The 19,176-nt window shown below is 40.2% G+C and overlaps 1 protein-coding gene across 4 annotated transcripts in view; it reads right to left on the reverse strand.

Annotated features, from left to right (window-relative positions):
* Nucleotides 1-19,176, reverse strand: part of LOC138743649 (slit homolog 3 protein-like) — a 726,007-nt gene that overhangs the window by 67,457 nt on the left and 639,374 nt on the right. For all 4 annotated transcript variants that reach the window (XM_069899177.1, XM_069899179.1, XM_069899178.1 and 1 more), the window contains 4 exons: nt 15,702-15,845; nt 12,283-12,426; nt 10,119-10,282; nt 3,720-3,855 (listed from right to left, as the gene is read on the reverse strand). In XM_069899177.1, coding sequence (XP_069755278.1) covers nt 3,720-3,855; nt 10,119-10,282; nt 12,283-12,426; nt 15,702-15,845 — 588 coding nt within the window. The remainder of the gene's footprint in view (nt 1-3,719; nt 3,856-10,118; nt 10,283-12,282; nt 12,427-15,701; nt 15,846-19,176) is intronic.

Here is a 19,176-nt window from a genome sequence, read left to right on the forward strand (position 1 = left end):
TCAAAATATTATAGGGATGACTGAAGATACTGAAACTCATGCGCTTACTAATTTTTTATCTGATTTGTTGGTAACAGTGTTTGGGGACACCATTGGATCTTGACAGAGCGCATCGTTCGTTATTGCCTCAGCCTAAATCAGGGCAAAAAACATGTTCAGTGGTTATACGCCTATATTGCTATCAAATGGAGGAAATGCTGAACTGTGAAGCCTGTTGTAAAGATACACTGCAATACAATGGCAAATAGTTTAGAATCATGGAAGATTACTCTCCTGAAGTCATGAAGCAGTGGGCCGTCTACAGGGAGGTTATGTTGGAGTTATACAAGTGTGGCTATAAGGCTTCACTGCTGTTCCCAGCATGTCTTCGCATCTCTCTTCCCAGTGGTTACAAGAAATGGTTTGGTTGAGTGGAGGACACTTGGGAGTAAACTTCCTGCTCCAATTCCTGAATGACATTCTCTCTTTTCTTTTTGATGAATACTGTTTTGAATTGATAATTAAATTTTACTGTGTTAAAAGTTCATTCATTGGTTTTAGAGGGTTTCACAGGGAATGAATTGATAATGCGAGCTAATTTAATTTGGAGTGGTTGAAGGAAAAGAATTCAACACACTTTGATTGCATTCACGGTTAAGATTGCTCTATCAAAACAGGATAGAAAAAAATAATGTCTTGCAACACATTTAAAAAAACTTTGAGGTCTTTAATCTTTTTTTTGACATGTATTGTGATTTAGACTAAACACAGCTTCTTTCAGTCTGATATGAACAGTTACGAGGTAATACTTATTAGGCTGCTTTAGAGGAGGGACATTGAATTTCTATTGTAAGATAGTGGGTTTCTAGAATTAATTAGCATGCTGTTAGTCTATTTGACAGACTTGGGGGGTGGGATGAGAGAAGAAAAGGGGTGGGTTCATGGGTCTTCTGTGTTGCCATGGTGCCTTATTGTTATGGATTTTTTGGTTCCAGCTTATGGCGTTGTACTCTCTGGTTTAATAAGACCATCTGCAGGCTGGAGATCATTGTTCATACTACACAAACTCAGCTCAGCATATATGCAGTGGAATCTCTGAAATTAGTTTTATTTCTATTGTTTATTGTTTATAACTGAATGACCATGGCTAATCCTATTAATTTCCTTAGTAGGAATGTGAAAGGCCTAAATCATCCAGTAAACTGAAGGAAAGTAGCTTCACATTTGAAACAACAAAGATGTGATTATATTTTTACAGGAGACTCATATATATGGCAGTGATGTTTGCAGCTGATGTTTTGCTGGAAAGGGCAGCAATACATTCTTCCTTTCAAGCTAAATCTAGAGGGTTATCAATCCTTATTAATCAGAATATTCCTTTTAGAATACACAATGTTGTTTTGGATTCTAATGGTCATTTTGTTATTGTTTCAGGGAAATTACATGATTTAAAAAAAATGGTTTTTGTAAATACTTATGTTCCTAATGTTGATGATCTGGGATTTTTTAAATTTTGATTTACTTCCTTGCCATTGAATTTTTCTGCAGCATTGTATGATGGTTTTCCTTTTAAGATTGTTAAAAGTCAACTTACCTCTCTTGGCATTACAATATAAAGGATCATAAACATCTTTTTTAAAGAGAATTATCTTGCTATGCTAGTATTCTTTGACCCAATGGTCACCTTTGCCTACAAATTTAGTTGGCCATATTAAAATGAATATTCTGTCTAAATGCTTATATCTTTTTCAATCTGTTCCAATTTTTGTTCTTAAATTGTTTTTTTTTTACTTACTTGACTTGGCCGCATCCTTGCCTTAATAAAATTCTTCTACAGAGATCTAAGAGAGATAGCGGAATGGCTTTGCCTAACTTTAGATTTTCCACTGGGAAGCCAATATACGAAGTCTTACATTTTGGTCCTGTTTTCATAATCATTCTGACTGCCCATTATGGGTATCAATGGAGCTGAATTCCCCCAAAACATTACTAATTTAGGGCTTTTTGGCTCTTCCTTTCCATTTTCAACTAAGTTAATAGACAATGAGAATTTGAGCACAGTTTAGAAATCATTTTGCATTTTATAATTTCTCTCTTTCAAGCCTTATCATATCCAATCACTCTTTAGAACCTTCTTTACACGATGCTATTTCTCAGAAATGGTATAAAGATGGTATTCAAAATTTTAAGGATCTGTTCCTTGATGAATATTTTGCATGATTTGAGCAGCTTCTTACTAATTTTAACTTGCCCAAACCTCAATTTTTCAGTTATTTACAAGTCTGGCATTTTCTTAAATCATAATTATCTGATTTTCCAAGAGAGTCTGAATCAAATTTTGTAGATGAGTTTTTTAGTTTAATGTCTTCTCACAAAGTATTAATATCTTTTATTTACGGGAAATTGTTATGTTTAAATCAGACTTCGTTAGATAGAATCAAAAATGCTTGGCAAGTGGATTTAAATTTGACTATCGGATGTGGGTTGGGACATAATTCTTAAGTTGGTTAATAGCTGTTCATTTTGTGCTCGTCATAGTTTATTACAATTTAAAGTGGTACATGGAGCACATATGTCTAAGGCTTAATTGCCTTGCTTTTATTCAGATATGAGTCTCTATTGTGACAGGTGTAAGAGTAGAGAAGCATCATTAATTCATATGTTCTGGATTTGCCTAGTCCAGAGAAATACTGGAGACGGGTTTGCCATACTTCATCAAAATTTTTCAATTTAGATTTAACACTGAACCCTTTGGTGGCCCTCTTCGGCATTATGGGAGGGAATGAGTCTTTATCTGGTTCAGAGTTGTGCCATTTCTTTTGGTGAGGTGAGAGATTTTACTGAAATGGAAGGATATACTGCCCTGCCTACACATGGTCAGTGAGTGGGTGACATCATGTCCAGTTTGAACATGGAAAAGATTCGTTATTCAGTTAATAATTCAGATATAAGGTTTCACACGTTCTGATGGGTCACTTATGACTAACTTTCTTATTTTATAATTTTTCTTCAATGTGATTAAATTGTCTGACTCATATCTTTTCTGATTGCACGTTTTTTCTATCTTTGTTTTTCTTTTATTACTAATCATATAAAACGTCTGGTAATGTTGTTAGGCAGGGGTTTTGAGATTTTTTTATTATCCTTCTTTTATCTGATTTCTCTATTTTTTTGGTTAATAGCTCTTTTATATAAAAATATATACATGGAATACGAATTATAGATATGATTTATAATTTATGTGTTTTCGATCTACAGAATGTTTTATTAATTTTGTGTAACTATCCTTATCATTTTATTGAATTGTATTATTCATATGTCCTTTATTAAAATCAATAAAAATATTTTAAAAATAAAGAGATATTGGTAACAGGCCATGATGTAGCTGGTCAACATACTTGCCACTACATATCTGTAGATGTTTGCCAAGGTTTCCAATGTTATACCAAATTTCTGCAAACTCCTGAAGAAGAGGTCCTGACGTGTTTTCTTACCGATGACATTAGTGTGTTGGCTTCAGGGAAAGTCCTATTATTGCCTACAGCAGGCAAACGGTGCAATAAAATCACTGAACAACTGAACACAAATAGGGAAAGAGGGAGGAGGGGGATGGACAAGGAGATGAAGAGCGAAAAGGAGAGGGAGAGAGAGAATCAGCTTCCCAAGATCATATGGAAAGTATAAGAGATTGAAAATAAAAGCAGAGACACTGAGATGGCAGGGAATTTCTGCATACTTACATCTCAGTTACATCCTTGGGAATGCCTTTAGGTAAGGTTCGGAAGCCTCTGTTACTGCACCGGACCACCGTGTCAACACAGTTGCAAAGTTCAGGACATCGAGGGCCTGGCAGACAGCTGCTCTCATTGTTATCTGCTAAAAGGACAAATTACAATAGTTATTAGATTGGCGTCTTGGTGACATTCGGAGACAAAAGTGAAACACAGCAGTCTGCAGACGCCCAGCACTGTCTCCCCCTTCCCTGTCAACTTTCATATCATTTTGTTGCTCTGGATTCCTTGCCCATTGTCTGAATTTTGAGATTTCCTGCTTCTGGCTCAATCTGCTCATTCATTGAAGAAGGGCTCAGGAGTTCAGTTTAGCAGGCCTGCTATCACCAAATGTGTAAACACACCAAAATGCTGGAGGAACCCAGCTGGTCTTTCAGCATCCATATAAGACAAAGATATATCACCGATATGTCGCAGTGGGCCACCATTCCACAACTACATTGCCATGGGGACAATACTCACCTCGGTCAGTAGCTGGCTATGGCAGCAATGTGCATACAAATTAATAGCACTGTAGCAATAGCTTTCAAATTGTAATAACAATATTGGAGCCTTTAAATAATGTCCATTCAGATTTAATTCTCACCACCCAGAGAATATAACTCGCCTTGCATCACTCTGTCTCATTAAAATTGGAATTTGTTGCCAAGATTTAAAGTGCAGGAAATCAAATTAGACAGCACTCTTTTTTTTTAGGAAGCATGTCTGCCTTTGATGGAGTTTGAGTACAGATTTTGACATCCTCTGTGTGAATTGGTTTGAGAAGATGGTTATGGCTTGCATCAACTCCAGCATCCCAGCCAGCTTTGACTCACTTCATTTGCCAAATGGCCAAAGAGATCCACAATGGACACCATCTCCTTACTCTCCTCTCAGCCCTGGAATACCTGGTTCCAAGGACACTAAAGTTTAAAGGTTCATTTGATTTTCATTAATAATACATTAAAAATGTAATAAACATGATATACTTCAACTTTTGACTGCCAGAAGGTAAATAAAGTGTCACCATCAACATTGCCGGGTGCCTCTAACAATAGGAGAAAGAGAAACAAAAGAGGATCTCTTTAGAGACACTGTTTATAGATTACAGCTCTGCCTTCAATACCATCCCCAAACTTCAAGATCTAGGCTTCAGAGTCTTCCTCTGCAAATCAATCCTTGATTTCCTGTCTAACAGACCACAGTCAGCAAAGATGGGTAACAACATTTCTTCCGCATCAGTCAAAGATGTGTACTTTCTCCCACTCACCCCCGCCCCCCACACACACACTCCCTCATAGAGTCATACAGCATGGAGCATGTTCTCTGGCGTAACTCATCTATGTCGAACAACTTGGTATCTGACTTCACCCCATTTGGTCCATATCCTTCCAAAACTTCAAAGAACACAGAACATTACAGCACAGGCCTTTTGGTTCATGACGTAGTGCTGACATATGTAAACCTGCTCCATAACAAGCTAATTCTCCCTACCCCACACCCATAATCTCTTATTTTACTTACATCTATGTGCCTATCTAAGTGTTTTTTGAATGTTCCTGTTGTTCCAGCCTTCACCATTACATCCAGCAATGCATTCCAGGCATTTACCACTCTGTGTAAAAAAAAATCACCTCCCCAAAACTTTTGTCCACTCAACATTTGTCATCTGGTATTTGCTATTGTTGCCCGAGGTAAAAAAAAGTTGTTGACTGTTTATCTTATTCACCCCCTTATAATCTTAAACAGGTACATGATCCTTTATCCGGAATTCTTGAGGGACAGTGTCTTCCGAATTTCAGAATTTTCCAGATTTCCGAAAGCCCACCCAAATTGTGCTGCCGTATCCACCCACACCCCCTTCCAGTTAACCGGCCGTCTCTCCCAACTTCCGGTCCCTCGGCCGCCTCCCCCAACCGGGATCCCTTGGCTACCTGGCCGCATCCCCCAACCACGGTCCCTCAGCCACCCGGCATTCTTTCCCCCCCCGCATTCCCTCGGCCGCCATTAAGTAACCTCTCACCCTTCATCGTGCCAAGAGAAAAATCTGAGCTCTGTCACCCTTGTATGATGGGACACGTTCTCCAGTCCAGGCAACATCCTGGTGAATCTCCTCTGCGTCCTCTCTAAAACATCTACGTCAGTGGTTCTCAACCTTTTCCTTTCCACTCACACACAACTTTAAGTAATCCCTATGTCATCAGTGTTCAGTAATTAGTAAGGGATTACTTAAGGTGGTATGTGGGTGGAAAGAAGAAGTTTGAAAACCACTGTTTTAATCGTCCCTCATTGACTCGTTATGTGCACGGTTTCATAATTCCAAAGGAAATGGGCCAAATGACAATTTTTCTCAAGCAAAATATTTCAGTCACATTTGGGTCTAGAGCAATGGTTCTCAATCTTCTTTCCCCACTCACATACCACCTTAAGCAATCCCTTACTAATCGCAGAGCAGCGATTGCATAGGGATTACTTAAAGTGGTGTGTGAGTGGAAAGAAAAAGGTTGAAAACCATTGATCTCCACCATTCCTGCACTGAGGCGACTTGAACTGAGTGCAATATTCCAAGTGTGGGGAAACCAGTTTTATAGAGGTGCAACATGACTTCACAGCTCTTGAACGCAATCCTCCGATGATTGAAAGCCATCCTATCAATGGATCTGAACCCCTCTGTTCCTCCACACTGTTAAGATTCCTGCCATTAACCATATATTCCACTTTCAATTTCGACCTTCCAAAGTGCATCACTTCACAGGATTGAACTCCATCTGCCACTTCTCTACCCAACTCTGTATTCTGTCCATATACTGTTCTAACCCACAACGACCTTGGTATCATCTGCAAACCTATGGACCCAGCCATCCACTTCTTCATCCAAGTCATTTATAAACATCATAAAGAGCAAGGGTTCCAGAATAAGTTCTTCTTGTTCATAGAGATGTCAATATCTTATGAACATTGTAATTGTATCCTCTTCCTTTAGATAAATCACTTTGAGCTATTATTATGTGTTATATACAGCGTGAAGTTAAGCAGCTGGGTGAGCTCTCATTTTAAGATTTAAAAGTTGACAAGCCAGTTACAGATTAGTAGCTGATTGATTCCTCCAGATGACTGCCACAGCTCCCTGTGATATGACACTTTTAATAGTTATTTCAAAGCCATGTGCAGAATGCTCCAGGACTATTTTTTGGACTAATTTCCAGGCCACCGAGGACCACAACAGGCAGAACCTTTCCAAAAAAGGAAAGACAAGGTCAAGAACTCTCAATGAGAGGTCATATCTGTGCAGAGTCAAACTTAGCCCATCAAACAACAGCCCCAGTTATTATACTGCAACCCCCTGCTCCTCCCCCTGCCAATATAGAGAGTGCAGGTTGGCTCTAACCATTGATCCTGAAAGTCCCTGAACCTACAGTTGCTTTAGACAATTGTCAGCCCATTGGAGTTACCTCAAACAGTCACCAGAGGAGCAGCATGTAAATTCGAAGGGAACATGGAGCACTGTGATGTTTACTGTTCATTACTTGAGTGTTGAATCAATGCTTATGACATTATTAACATTTATAAAGTACCTTCTAAGAAGTCTGAAGAGATTTGGCATTGTGGAAAAAAAAATATTTATTTTAGTTACACAGCACAATAACAGGCCATTTCGGCCTATGAGCCCATCCAATTAAGCTACAACCTCCGTTACATTTCCCCTGTTGGAGTCCCTGGTGAAATCCCATGCAGACACAGGGAGAATGTACAAACTCCTTACAGACAGTGAGGGATTCGAAACCTGGTCCCAATCACTGGGCTCTAACAGCGTTACACTTACCACTATGCTAACCATGGCGCCACTGACTGGTGGCATCACAGATTGGTTTGGCAGTTCAAGTGTTCAGCAATGGAGAAATCTCCAGAAGGTAACAAACATAGCCAGGTGCCATCCACTGAATTTAACTATGCTCTGGTTACTTTCATTTAATCCCTTCCTCACCTAAAGGGCCCACTGCTCCTGACGAGAACCAACGAGGCGACACCTTGATGCTTCTTGAATATCTGATGAGGCATACCAATGGGTACAGCGTTTACCACTTGAGCCAAACAGGAGATGAAATGAGGAAAACAGAGCTGGAATATATTCTGCATTAAAGAAATAGTGTTGTAAGTGCCTGGAATACCTGACTGCAATGGAGTTCGGTAGCAAACACATTGTGGTTAACTACATCATCCTTCTGTCACCTAACAGAAAAACTGGCACAGGACTCATTGATTATGGATCACAGAGATCCCTTCCGTCCCATGTGGTTTTAAAACCTTGAAGGCCCTTCAAGGCAAAACACTGTCTGTGATAAATGTCAGAGTCCTCTCCTCCGGCCAGTACACTCAGCAGTGAGCCCTTAATCACATGCAGTTGATTTCACTGGGTAGGGCACATCATTTGAATGTTTGGTGCCAGATTTTCAATCATGCTCTGCTATCAGAAGAAATCAGCAAATGCTGTTTCAAATACTCTACTTCTCCACTGACTTCTGCGAATCCCAGGCCCATGACTGATTAAAGTTGAGAAGAGGGATTTATGATGGTATTAAGAACCCCAAATTCATGTATGCAAAAGCTCAGCATAAACTTCTAAAGGATCGTACTGCCTCACTAAATGCCCAATTTGGACCATATTTCCTGCCCCTTCTGTTGAAACATGCAGGATTCCCACATTAGCCTCATCTGTCATCTCAGATCTGGCAAAAATGGGATGGAAGCAAGTGATCTTCGATCCATTGGAACCACCTCCAAAAATTGCAGTTTGACATCCACCTAAGGCATAGCAAGGGAGAATGAGCTTGTCAGTACTAAATGCAGGAAGGAATATTGATTGCTGGTCATCCTCATATTTGCATGCTTGCCTCCACTTTAAGACAGAGGAACTGACACAATTTTGTACACTGCTAGCATGAACAATTAGAGGCAGAATTTCTCCCTGGCATCTTCTAGACAAAAAACTGCTGGAAATGGAGCAGCTTTAAAAAAAACGTTTAAATGCACAATAAACCCATCAGGTTCACATGAGAGAAAATCCAAGCTTTGTCCCTCTTTCCATGGCGTCACAGAGTTACAGAAACAGGGCCTTCGGCCCACTATGTCCATGATGACCATCTATACCAATCCTTACCTACATTCGAATGGTATCCTTTGATACCTTGCCTAGTCAATGTTTCTTAAATGCTCTGATTGAAATTTCAACCTCTTATTTATGAATTATTTCACTCCCCAAAGCCAAAAAAAACCAAATATTCAATATTCACTGTCAAAGTCAGAGTTATTTTAAAATCTCCATCTCATTGTGTGGTAAAACCGGTAAAGAGTTTTTTTGCCCCAAAAAATGATGTTTAAGCTCTTCAGTCAAACACAATCTGATAATAAACTACAGTAGCTTTGCATCGTAACAGGGGAAATGAACATCAAAGGCATTTTTACATCTTAAAACAGCTCTAGAAGGAAAGAAATCAAAGAAAGAAACAACCTTTCACCTCAGATAATATCCTGAAATATAACTCAATGCACATAATTTATAAAAATAAGTGAATGAGTGGGAAGGTCTCGGATACTTTGTAATACGTCTTAATTTCTGTAAACAACTAAGAGATACACATCTGGTTACTCATAGCATGCCAAAAATCAAGATGAAAGAATACATCAGAGGCATGAGTATGTCAAATGAATTCTTAAAGGAAAACACCATTTGCAATCCATGAAGGTATAGCATAACACAATTATGCAAAATATTTATTCTGATGATAAAAATCTTTCTATTTATCTCTTGAACATACTCAATTATAACTGGGAACACATGGTGATTTGATTGTAGAGTACGAGATTTCTAGGGTTCTCAGGAAAATGGCAGATTATTTCTCAGAGGGTGGCCTGGTCGAGTGAGTCATTAATACCATGAGCTGGAATTGCAGATCACACGCGTTAGCTGGAGAGTTACTAATATCATGTATTTTTTTGCTTTTATAATTTCATTTATTGATTTATTTCCCGTCCTATATTTTCCCCCCGTGATTCTCAGAAAAGATGTAATTTTGCTGTTATAGATGTATTTTTTCTAATTGCCAGTAAGTCTTCTTTTCATGTTCGATCCTGGGCAGGCCATCAAAAGCAAATTAATCCCCCCCCCCTCCACTCCCCACAGCCGATGTGTTTTTTTTACAATAGATGGGCTAATATTGCTTCCTTTTTTTTGATGTTGGTAGAAACTCAAGAAGAGATACATGCTGCTCTTATTTATTTGCAGTTGTTGCATTTGACCTCAGATTTGACCCTTTATTTTTGGCCAATTTTTCTCCCAGATTTTCCAGAATTATATCTAGCTGGCCTTACCATCACAAGTGAAATCCTGAACAGCCACGTCCTGAATTGGGATCTCCTTCAGGAAGAATGGTTTCTGGCAACGTGGGTTCCCACTCACAATCCTTCTTTTCCTCAGCCACTTTCCCAACCAGGCCAGGTGACAATTGCAGTTGAAAGGATTAGCCAATAGGTTTCTGTAGAAAACAAAGAATTAATTCATAGAGCAATATTGCTATGCATCACAGAAACAGGCTTCTTGGCCCAACACTCCATGCCAGGGCCTTTTACTTGTGTTTAGCCATAGCCCTCGAAACCTTTGCTATTTATATACTTGTCCTGTTCATGTACCCATGATAAAATATTACAACAGCTCCCACGTATCAATTACAATTATTTCACTCTCTCATGTTTTCTTTCCATAAAGCTAGGCATTGAGCTCACAAGGATATTTTGATATAATGAAAGTTTCAGTAACTTCCCAAAGTAGGCTTTAATCTATAATTATCTGAGATAATTATTTGAAAACATTTTATTTACCCCCATAAATTTCAGGAACATCTTACAGTTCAGAGGACTCTTTCTCCATATGATCCTGCGGACAGTATTTTCTGCATATGCTGAGCAGTAAGCATTCTTTATGGGTGTGATAGTATTCCCCACCTGACCATCCTGCAGGAATGTTAATCCATCCATATTCTTTACACTGCAGATGCTAGAATCTAAAGCCAAACATAATCTGCCGTGGAACTCAGTGTGTCGAGGTCCAGATAAAGAGTTTCCACTTGCAACATCTCACTGATGCTGCTTGACTTGAGATCTCAAGCAGATTGTCTTTGGCCCCCTTACATATACAACATTCTGACCACCTGCCTCACCAGAATGCAATGCATTTTAAATACTGTAGCGGACCACGCACGGAGACACTCACCGGCCTGCAAAATAGCCGATGAGTGCAGCGACCGCGCAGGCCTGCGGGTGTGTCGTCCCAGGGGACCTCTGCAAGGTGAGAAGACAGGGAACCCTGGTGGGAATGCCAGCCAACTCGAGGTCAGCGCTCTGATGACGCAGGCCCCTGACATCAGCGCCAGGGGCCCATATAAGCAGAGCTGCCAGTGCAATAAAACAGTCTTCAATTTCGACTCCATGTGTGTGTATGTGTCTTCCTTGAACAGTGGGCGTGGCACCTATGCTACAATACTTCATTTTCTGAATTTAACAGGACAACAATCCCTTCTTAAATTATTCTCCTATTTTCAAAATAGAAGTTAATCAATATGTTCAGACCCAATTCTAAATACATTCCACCTTAGGTAAATCATAGAATTATATCAAATTCTTGGCTTAGGAACAAACATTTGGCTCAAGTTATGCTCCATTTAATCCTCATCCCACCATCAGGACCTCATTTTTTTTGGAAACTCTCCTCTTTACCTTCATTCACTTACATAGTTTACACCTGAATGGAACATGCTCTTGTTTTAACTGGTCCTTATAGGAGTTAACTCCACGTTCCTTTAGCTCTTTGGACAGAGAGGATTTATTATCAATGTGCTGGGCTCTGACAATCAGAGATGTAGTCTCCATATTTACCCAATCAGATTAAAAAAATATATGCAGAGAACTTAATAGTCAGGGAGTTGCTGGCGGAAACCTTGATGAAGGGTTCCAGGTTGAAATGTCGACTATTCTTTTTCTCCCACTGCTGAGTTCCTCAAGCAGGTTGTGTTTAACTTGAGAGTAAGGTAAAATTTAAAATTTATTTTTGTCCTAATGTTCAAAGTCTGTTAAGTAATCTACATGTAAACAAATGGGAGGGAAAACCTGCAGTAAAAACAGACCTCGTGGAGATAGATGTGAGGCAGTTGTGAAGGTGAGTTTCAAGTATAATGTTACAAATGGCCAAGACGAGATCCTCAGTAAGTCTGGGGTAAAATACTGAGATTAGATTGGATCTTACTGTTCTGATATGTTTTCCTCCATTGTAGTATAGCCCCTACCAGTTACTGTATAAATGAGGCTGGTCTGCCCACTAATGACTCATCCCTTAAGTCTCCTCCCCTTTTGCCCTGGCCATCGCGTTACCTCCCCCTTTCTGGCAGTCCTGTACCTGGATCCAGGCCAGCCAAAGCCTTGTGTGCATTAAAGCCTATTGTTCCTGCAGCCTATGTGGTTATTGATAGAGCCTATCACTTACATGGTGGAGAGAGAATGAAGGGTGTTGAATGCTCCAGGTGCAATGGTGGTGACCTGGTTGTCATAGAGGGACAGCAGACGAACTGAGGTAAGGCCAGTGAAGGTGTCGTTGTTGACACAGCTGATCTGGTTGTTCCGCAGCATTCTGCAGCACAGGTTAATGAGGAAGAGAAAGGTAAGTTTTCAGCTAGCGATAATCACACGAACATTGTTTCAGACTTTAACAATTCACAATAAAATATTAATGCAGAGTTGCATACCACAGATTAGTGAAGCCTTTACCAAAAAATACTGACCATAACTGATAATTTTCCAAGTGAAAAGTGTCCCAGTTGCACACCATTATTATTTGGTAAAATACCTCTGGCCTTTCATGATTGCTGAGTACAAATCCCAGAAAAACCCATCCAACCCAGTCTCTGTATCTGTTTCATTTATGTTCCCAGGAGAAAGCATTGAAGCTGAGGTTCTTTAATAGGGAAGAATATTAAGGATGGACAGTCCTCCCCTGTACAAGTGCTGTACTTCTCTGATGAGGGAATCCCTTTGCAGTGAGGTTAGCAAAGGAGCAAATCAATCTCTGCACTCTTCAGGAAATGGGCTACGCATGAGTGCATGATTTTTAGTTGTGTAAGGAAACTGGTGGATATAGGTTAGTTTAAGAGAGCAGTAAGAGACCACCCATTATCTTACTGAAGGGCGAAGGGCCAAACACACAATTCTGCTCCTATTTCTTATATCCTTATGTTCAACGTGAAATCCACGTGGAGAGCCAGAAGTTTTCCAAGCTTGTGAGAAAAACAAATATCTCATGTCTCCCTACTTCCGCCACACCATGTTTATAAAACATTGCACAAGCTTTAATTCAATCAAGCAATTTATACGTCTGAAGTGAATAAACCAATGGCCACCTTGAGCTCCCGGTTGCATGCCATTTTAATGTCCCTTCCCATTCCCAGAGTGACCTACTCCATTGCCAGAGTGAGATCCCATGTAAACTGTAGGAATGACACCTCATATTCAGTCTGCGCAGTCTACTCCCAGGCAATGAATGAACACTACTTTTTCTAATTTAAGGTAACAAGTTCCCTCCTCTTCTCAACCACTTCCACCCTTCAAAATGCGTAAAGATTGTAGGTTAATTGGGGAATTTAGGTGACACAGACTTGTGGGCTGTGGGAGGGGGGCTTTCACTGTGCTCTATGTCTAAATATGAAAAAAAATCAATGTAACTTTCAAAATCTCAATATTGGAGTTGCTTTGATTAACTATCTTGGCCCGTTAAGAATATATTCCTTTTTAACTGAGTGTAATGACAGTTTCCCATTATTTTATTGGTGTAAATACAGTGGATGGGTTCTGTTGTTTCCAAGACAGCTCTTACACCAGCTCCATTACCATTTTCAGATTTAACTCTTAATCTTCCCTTTCCTGCTCCATGAAATTACCTTTGTATCTTGAATTAGAGAAAATAATTTGAATTTCCCAATAGTGTTCCGACAGACAATTTTGCAGATAAGACCAAGTGAGCAATTTTTTGTGTTGAATGTCATGCAGGCCATGGGAGGCAAGGATAATAAAAGTCCTTCCACAAACCGAAATACATGGAATCTCAGCTGATAACTGATTCCTAGTTCCAAATTTTTTTGTTGTTCTTAATTACTGTGATTGTTCTACTTCACTGAACTAAATAGATTTTTTTTTCTGTGACTTTAAAAGGTTTGCTAACGTAATCATTGCTTCAGATCAGGTTGCAGCTGGAATACAGTTGCAGTTGTTATGTCTTGTCGTCGATGGTGTATCTCGTATATCTTTTGTTGGCTTCATGGAATAATCCATGCTACAAGCCGGCACAGGCAAGGCCCCTCAACTCTTGTGCTGCTACACTGACGACTACTTTGATGTTGACTCATACACTCATGATGAGCTCGTCGACTTCATCCACTTTGCTGCCAACTTCCACCCCGACCTGAACCCTGGGCCTAAACTCCTTACAGAGAATGGCACAGTTAGTGGAGGTGTTGATACAACACTGTTACAGTCCCAGCAACCAGGAGCAGGGTTCACATCCTATACAGCCTGTAAGGGGTTTGCACGTTCTCCCCGTGTATGCGTGGGTTTCCTCTGGGTGCTACGGTTTCCTCCCACCATTCAAAACGTAGTGGGGTTGCAGGTCAATTGTGTATAATTGGGTGGCATGGGCCTGTTACTATGCGGTTTGACTAAATTTAAAATTTACAATTTATATGTTCCTGCAGGTGAATTTTGTTCAGTGTAAGTACATTACAGTATTTTTGTCTTTGAAAATGTTTATTCTTAACACAGGTGTATTAGCTAGACATTGCAAGAGAAGGTCTCAAGCAACCTGAGAATACACTTATCCAGCGTCTACGTCCACACTGGTGCCGGATACCAGAGGTTTTACAGTAGCGTGTGATGTGTGCTTATGTGTGTGCACCGTGGTCTGAAGAAAAACCAATTTTCCCCTGCAGCCGCTGCAACCGTGTCTGCCTGTCCCGCATCGGACTTGTCAGCCACAAACGAGCCTGCAGCTGACGTGGACATTTACCCCCCTCCATAAATCTTCGTCCGCGAAGCCAAGCCAAAGAAAGAAGAAAGACAAGATGATAATAAACTTGCACGTAATCATTGACCTAATTAGTACAAACACATGAGACTGCAGAAGCTGGAATCTGGAGAAATGCCCATCAGGTAAGTACCATTTTTGTGGGGGGGAGGAGGGAATAGTTGATATTCTGGTCAAACACCTTCAATCTTTTTCCTCCAGCAGCTTTTTTTCTTTGTACTTTTAGTGCCAAGTTGCATTTCGAGGGCAATTTTCCATTTAGAGCAGAACATGAATTGTACTTACATAAACGTACAAAATTCTGACAATGCTGGGCAGACTGGATGCAAGGGGGATGATTCTCCTGACTTGAAGGTCTAAATCTAAGGTTTAGAGTCTTGAGAGACAAGACTGAGATGATGAGGAGAAGACTTCTCTCTAACGGCAGCACACCTGTGGAATTCTCTGCCATAGAAGCAGATGGAGGTCAAGTTGTTGAAGATATTTCGGAGGTAGTCAGGTCTCTGGATTCAACAGGCATCAAGAAATAAGGTATTGAGGGACTGCATCCATTATGATAGCTCACAATGGTGGAGCAGACTCAAAGAGCTGAATGATTTACTCTCACGTTTTGTAATTCCTTTTTCTTATGTAATGCCAAATCTATATCTATATCCATAGTTAATTTTATTTAATTGAGCTCTGAAAATCAAATATTAGCATTTAGAAGAACAGATTGAAGTCAAAAAAGCAAGATTAAACTAAAAAAGCTTGGCTTTTCATTTCACTCCACCAGATGTCCTGATACCAAGCTCTCTCCAGACATTTACAGGTTATCATTCCTGTGTACTTACAGTGTCTTGAGCCCAGAGAGACCATAAAACATTCGGCTGTGGACCATTTCCAGCTCATTTCCAGTGAGCAACAAATCCAGTACCCCTGAAGCCCCTTCAAACGCTCCCTCTCGAATATCTCGGATTTTATTGTTGCTCAGGTTTCTAATGAGAAATGGTGAGAAAATTAATTGCAAAAAAAACCTAACAACACATAGGTGTCTTCTGATAACTTTCTTACCTCTACACAAAAGCTTTTTTTTAACAAATAATCCAACATAAATTAATTTTATAATTAGCTCTATATTAAATAGGAAAATTAAGGAGTTTAATGAAAACATCATTTAACAATGTTGATAAAAATGAACAAATCTATAAACTATTCTTGAATTTTCCAAATACATTTTTAATTGAGGTATAGGCCATATTGAATTATAATTTTAATTTGTTTATTCATGAGATGGACAATATTGTAATCTAATAGTGTCAGGGTACTCTGTTTCGTTCGGTTTGCAGTTAACTTCCCAATCCAGTTCCATTTAATCCCTGCAGATGGAATGAAGTCTTCATTCTCTGATGAGGGGTTCACTTTGGGAAATCTCTGAGATGAAATGAATCATCACCACAAATCTGCTCAATGCCCAGCAATTCACCTCAAAACATTGGTTAGGCTGGACTCGCGAGGAAATGAAAATGCCACATTGGTACAGATAAGATTTTTTTCATGCAGGCTACTCGGCAATATAAAAGACACTGTGAACTCTGTCTAATCCCTGGTATATAGGAACTGCCTGTGTTCAATGTAAAGAAGGATGGTCCATTAGTCAGCCCTGGCACTTTCACTTTCACTCTCTCTCATTCACACACACACATACACACACACACACACACACACACACACACACACACACATATGGACAGGCACACACGCACGCATGCCCATGGTCAGATGTACACACACATATATACACACACACGCATGCATGTAGACAGATGTCCATGTGCATACACACACACACATGGACAGGTGTACACATGCCTACACACAGACAGGCGCACACAAGCATGCACACAGAGAGATGTACACACATGTACATGCGCACACACAGATGGACAGGCACATGCACATGCATGCACACAGATAGACATACACATGTACATACACACACACACACACACACACGCACACACACACACACACACACACACACACACACACACACACACACACACACAAACACACACACACATGCAGACCTGTGCAAATGTTTACATAGATAAAGGCAATCATACTTTCAGACAACATGGATATACTGGGACATGTGATATATATCAAAACACATGTGGATATAAGCACATGGGATGCCCACATAGTTCACGGAAGCAGATACAGACATGCACTGGGGCACTGATTCTGCATTCAATACGTTGATGGAAAAGTATGAATTCCAAACTGTGTATTACACATATTATTAAAAGGGGAAGGAGGAATATGGCTCAGTAGGCACACACATAAAACTTCACTTCTATTGCATTATGTAATTTATCAACAGATCAAATGAGTTGAGATTGTATTAGAAGGAGGGCTTTGAAACAAAATGCTTGCTATTATTGAGCCAGGAACTTGCAGGCTTTCTAAATTGAATTGCAGCAATTGGAAAATCCATTTATAATCTACAAAACAAGGTTGCTCCATATCCTTCTATATTAAATCTGTGCTGTTCTGATACTTAGTGTTACCATAGAAACATAGAAAAATAGCTGCAGCAGTAGGCCATTTGGCCCTTCAAGCCAACACCACCATTCAATATGATCATGGCTGATCAGTACCCAGTTCCTGCCTTCTCCCCATACCCCTTGATCACCGTTAGCCACAAGAGCCAAATCTAACCTACTCTTGAATATTGACAAGGAACCGTGAACACTTCAATAATGATTGAGTCATTAACAATTTGTGGCGTCTTAGCAACACAGTGGACTGTGAAGTTCTAAAGGGAAGAGAGGTACGGGCTGTACCTCTCTTATACAGCACTCTGTGGTCTGGCAACTCCCATGGTCCAGCATGCTTGAATCTGCTGCCGTTAGTACAAACTCCTTACAGACAGCATGGGACTCGAACCCTGGTCCCGATCACTGGTACTGCATAAGTTGAATCTGCCGTCATTAGTACAAACTTCTTACAGACAGCGTGGGACTCGAACCCTGGCACTGTAAAGGTGTTGCGCTAACTGTGCTACCCCACAGTATTATTTCCTGTTTTAAGCTTTGTTCTACCTTTGAAATGTTTGCATAGGGCGATTCCTCAGGGGTCAATTTCTGCTTTCCGGCATTTTCTGTGGTCTGGCAATGGCAGGATCCCAACGATGTTGAATTAAATAGGTACACCCTATATTTCATCTCAATGTCGAATCTCAATAACACGACTGTGAAAAGTGTCAGAGCCAAGTCTGATTTTGTATACCTCTTGTCATCTTCACATGAGGGTCCTTGGATAAAGATAAGAAGTGACAGAGGGAAGAATCAAGGACTGTGTACAGTCAGTTGGCTCAGCATAAGCAAGGGATCAGAATTAAGAGCTTTGGATCCAAATGGCTACGAAACACATGATACAACTGGGATATTTCATGTTGAAAGGAGCTTTTGGAACTTGATGTAATATGGAGAGGAAATGTCTGATTTAAATCACTATGTAATTTCTGTAAAAATCAAATCTGTACAAATTATGTGCAATTTATTGCAACTTGATATACAACAAAATTGGTACAGCACTTACATTGCAAGTGATGCGATAGAAAGCCTGATCCACAAAACGCTTGCACATAGAAGGGAAAATTTTAAGTCGCTCCTCCCCCTCCCCCAGGATAAAAGCAAGTAGCATGTGAGTAGAAGCTAGGCATCCCCTGTTTGCCCTACAACAGGTTTAATCTGACATTTGAGGTACTTGACTGCTAATTGAGGCCCAGAGATTGTGGGCATGTTAATGCTCCAACAAATGAAGAGCCTTTGGCAAGTACAATAAAGAACAATTTTTGACACTGTACAATTAAGGTCAACCATCTCAGCCACTGGAGGATATCTTTCCCCACTTCCCTCCAATCGATCTGTGGTGATGAGTGCTCTCTCTTGCTGACTCACTACAAATGGGGTTCCTCATATCCATCAGCGCTCACCACTGGTCACCAGTCATCCTGGTACGAACAGCACAACGTGCGCCAGAGGGCGACCATTCACTCGTGTGGTGGTGAAATGCTGACCCCTTCCACATAACAGAGCACAAGGGTGGATATTAGCAGCATGACAAGAAAGAAAAAGTGAGGGAAGGGGTTAATAAAATAAATCCCAGTGACATAATCAGACAATCGTCAAAGCTGGAGTTTCTGTTAAATAGATTAAGGAACAAAAGCTTCCCCAAAGAGCCAATGCCCTAAGATGCTACTTGAGGAGGAATGTAAGTTGAGATGAGGCTTCATAGAGCTGCACAAGAGTATAATCAATT

The sequence above is a fragment of the Narcine bancroftii genome, chromosome 9 (genome assembly GCF_036971445.1).
Source record: "Narcine bancroftii isolate sNarBan1 chromosome 9, sNarBan1.hap1, whole genome shotgun sequence".
In the NCBI taxonomy this organism is placed as follows: domain Eukaryota; kingdom Metazoa; phylum Chordata; class Chondrichthyes; order Torpediniformes; family Narcinidae; genus Narcine; species Narcine bancroftii.